The sequence below is a fragment of the Calidris pugnax genome, unplaced genomic scaffold (assembly GCF_001431845.1).
Source record: "Calidris pugnax isolate Ruff unplaced genomic scaffold, ASM143184v1 scaffold81, whole genome shotgun sequence".
NCBI classification, from domain to species: Eukaryota; Metazoa; Chordata; class Aves; order Charadriiformes; family Scolopacidae; genus Calidris; species Calidris pugnax.
Window position 1 is genome coordinate 2,438,207 of NW_015090880.1, and position 4,086 is coordinate 2,442,292.

The following is a 4,086-nucleotide window of genomic DNA, read 5'->3' on the forward strand; positions in this document are numbered from 1 at the left end:
TTGTCACGCTAGCCTGACCCAGGCAGCAAATATTAAAAAAAAGAGTGGTAAATATGCCCAAGAATGCCAACTGCAGCAAACATTAGCTGCCTCCTGATAAACCAGTCATCTGCTGCTCCTTAACTTCACAACCCTTGAAAAACCACATGTATTGAGCTCTCCTGTCCATCACTGATTTTTTTTTGCTTTTGGAATTGCCTTACTCCATTGTCTGTGTTCTCTTGGAGTACATTTAATATTGGAATGGACAACTCTGATGATGCAGTAGCTTGGCAATGGCAAATTTGATAACCTGGTATATGCGGAGCTGCCAGAATCTGGTCTGGTTTTACAATTAGAAGAAGGAATTCTTCCCTGTTTGCACCAGGGCCTTTGGAAGTACCACACTAAACTGGTAATTTGGGCTGATTGACTTGAAAAGCCAGGAATTTCCTCGGGTGATGGCAAGTGTCTTTAATGTTGGAGCTGCCTGGTTGTTGGTATGAGGATGGTTCCATGTATTTTTTGTAACTGGCTTTTTTCATGTCTCAAGTATAGATTTATTTTTTGTCTCGCTGCTGCTTTCTTACTGTCAGTATTTTATAAATCATCTAAAGGTCGAGTCACTTTTTATTGTGAAATATTTAGACATATTACTTTGTTCTGCCTAGAACTAGCGGGTTTGGGTGTATAACAAGCCAGTTTATTGGCAGAGCAGAAATCAATGGCATATATACAACAAGACTTTCCCTATTTTAATTAGACTATACAGGCAGCTTTTGAAGCAGAGGTAGTCACAACAGCATGTTGCAGAATCACACAAAAACCTAATTTAAAGGGATTAGGTCAGAGATCAAACTTTTCCATTGTTTGCTGCGAATCCCCTAAAAATAGAAATCCCCGAGCTAACAGCGCGGCACGGCTGACTAATTCGCACAAAACCCAAAATCTGCAGAAATGTATGTTATAGCACCATCTAGTGCTTCTTACCCCAGCAATAGAGTAAATTCACTTAATTTTCCACTTAATTCAAGTATGTAGGTGGAGAAGAGGGAGTGCATTGGCCACTCAGACACTCTGACAACTTATTTTCTTTCAGCTGGTGCCGAGGCAGGAGGGAGCTAAGGGATGTAAGTGGGTTTTACACAGCAAAGATGTTGTCGGTACAGCTCCTGTTAGTTCCTTTTCTTTTATCCTCCTACCAGTCACATAGTTTTTCCTCCTGGTGATAGCAGGGATGTGGATACAGGAGTGCATATGCTGAAAAAAATGGGAGGACGAGTACTGAGATTAAATAGCAAATTGACTTTAATAAAAAGTATTTGATTAAATAACAAAATGGTATATTTTGGAGGCGGGGGCAGAGGTGTATGTTTGGTAGAGTATATATTCTGTTCCAACTGACAAGGGGGAGGTTGCTGTTTGTTTGCAAACACGTTGTGTTGAGAACTGCACCCGTAATTAATGTACTTGTCTCAGGTACCCAGCACCCAAGCCTGGGATTTCTTCATCCTGAATATGACCCTCAGCAACACCAACTCAAATTGTAACCATTGCTGTATTTTAATATCCTTTGCATTGCTGTTCTTCTCTGTTTATTTTTGTTCTGGAAAGGTGATTAACATTCCCTGACTCCAAACTCCTAAGAGGATACGGCAGCAACATTGCAATTAGCCACTATTCTCAACCATCAGTTGCAATACCAATTTGGGCATTAAACCCACAAGGTCCAGTAACATGGTATTTAAATCTTGTTTCTAAATCAACATACTTACAAGCAGCACTCCTAAAGCAAAATGAAAATCCATCATAGCTGGCTGTGTGTATCTTTGATAAACAGCTGCTAAAAACTAAAAAGCCCTTCATTATATTGAAGTGCTCCGGCTTCATCTAAATTACAGTAATTTGGGCTACTCTCAGACAAATTGGCACTGACCAGATTAACTGACAGACTCTGGGATATACATATACTTGCCCTCACCAAATTTAGTAAAATAACTTGGGATTTACACAGTTGGTCTTCAGTCTACAACCTGCTGCTTTCTGTCTTGAACCTGACCCGGGGCTGATACTGCTGGAAAAACAGGAAACGACTTCCAGCAATTCCAGTCCGAGTATGGGAATGTGCCACATGCTGGGATGGATTAAAGCGTGAGGTTAATGACTCTCACACTCCTGAAGACTGCCTTTTCTGATAATAAATGTAAATATTTATATGGTAAATGTATTTTTTTACCTAAAACCTAATCATACTTAGAATAAACATCCTGACAGAAAGACGGAACCTAACAGAGATCACGCATCTCAAGAAAAATCTTGTGTCTTCATTGTGCCCATGTAGGAAAGGCTGGTGGATAACAATGTCTGTAATTTATAGCCAGAGACTAAATTAGAGCTAGTGCCCAACTGGGGGGGTTGGATTTAGATTTAAGGCACTAGCTAGAATTAGAGCACAAATATAGCTCTTAGCAGTGTTAAGGTCATAAAGAGATGCATTATCATCCAAAATAAGAACTAGGGAACTCTTGGGTTTTGGTCCCAGAGTTTCCAGGACTCATCATTTTATTATGATTATTATTGTATATAGTGTTTCCTTAAAAAACCCAAACTCCTTCAGTCATGTGAATTATTTGAGAATCTAAGCAGCCATTAAAAAATAAGTTCTGTCCCTCAAGACTGTAGAAACAAGCTTAAAAGTGTGACTCAAGTGTACCCTCAGCAGTTAAGTAAAAAACCAACAGAAATCAAAATAGATTAGCATATCATAAGCAGCCAAAAATATTTAGCATAATGGTTTGTAATCAAATCCCAGGGTTTGGAGAAGTAGCAGCTCTTTTTTTTTTTAGTATTTCAGTTTGCCAGACTGCCAATCCAGCCTGACAACAAAGTAATTTGGGTGGGTTTTTTTGTTATGGTATATAATAAACAGATATAATACTGTGGAATTATGTATAGGACACTGAGATGATGCAGAAAAAGTTATGGAATCGTAACTTAATAATTTAAGTGATTATTGTATTCTTATAAATGTTTAATGTATCATCAAAGGCAGGTTTGTGCTACATTCCTTGTCTGGTGAATGGGTATCCAGGGTTGCTCTGAAGACACGCTCGGTTCACAGAGAACGAGTACTTTGAGATTTCCCACCCATGATGGCAAGGAAATTGGACTGCTATTTATCTTTAAAAATTATTTCTCTAAAATACTTTAATTCGGGGCGGGAAGATAGCATTTTGTTTGCCGGCTGATCCTTAGTTTACCCTGCCGCTGGCCCAGGCAGCATGGCTGCCCTGGTTCCCCTCGCCTCACCCGTCCCCACCGGGTCTCCCTCAGGGATCTCTGCCGGGATTTCACATAATTAACCGGTGTGTTTACGGTTTCTCCTCCGAGCCACGTACCCGAGCGGTGAATCCACCCTGGATTTCACTCACACCCATCCCCTCTCCCAGAACTCGGGCACGGAGCGCTGTGTGGGGGGGAAGCAGCGGGAGGCTCTGCCGAGCTCAGCCATGGCCGCGTCCCCTCAAGGAAAAGCGGCACCCGGGGGCCCGGCGGACACACACGGCCTCGTCCCCGCTGTCCCCTGCCACCTCCCGAGCCCCGGGGACCCCAGGGGAAGCCGCCGGCCCTGTCCCTCCCCGGGGACGCGGAGTTGCCGCTCGCCGCGGTCGCCCTCGCCTCAGCGCGGCGCTGAGGGGCAGCCCCGGTCCCTCCCGCCGGCGCTCCGCGAAGCCTTTCTCAGGGCCCCGCAGTATAAAACACCCCGCCGGCAGCAGGGGTGGGACGGCGCGGAGCCCCGGGAGCTGGCGGGCAGCCCCGACCCGTCCGCAGCGCTACAGCAGCGCCGCCATAAACTCCCGGACCGGGCCGCGGCTCCCGGGGCCTTCTCCGGTGGCCGCCCGGGCTCCTCCTCCCGCCTCCTCCTTCCCCCGCCCCGCCGGCTTCCCAGGCTCCTCTCCGGGTAAACAGCGATGGCCGCCGAGGAAGGAGGTGGCGAGCCCCATAACAACATGGGGAACCACCTACAGCTGGTGCCCGGTAATGGCCGCGGCCGGCTGTGGGGGAGCGGTTGTCGGGGCGGGGGGGGAGCTGGCGGGGCTCGGCGGG

The 4,086-nt window shown here is 45.9% G+C and overlaps 1 protein-coding gene across 2 annotated transcripts in view; it reads left to right on the forward strand.

The window, feature by feature from the left end:
* The first annotated feature begins 3,860 nt into the window (after positions 1 to 3,860).
* CRBN (cereblon) overlaps positions 3,861 to 4,086 on the forward strand; it is a 23,460-nt gene continuing 23,234 nt past the window's right edge. The window contains exon 1 of one of the 2 annotated variants that reach the window (XM_014946728.1): positions 3,861 to 4,017. In XM_014946728.1, coding sequence (XP_014802214.1) covers positions 3,951 to 4,017 — 67 coding nt within the window. In that variant the 5' untranslated portion in view covers positions 3,861 to 3,950. The remainder of the gene's footprint in view (positions 4,018 to 4,086) is intronic. The other variant, XM_014946727.1, reaches the window with a different exon arrangement.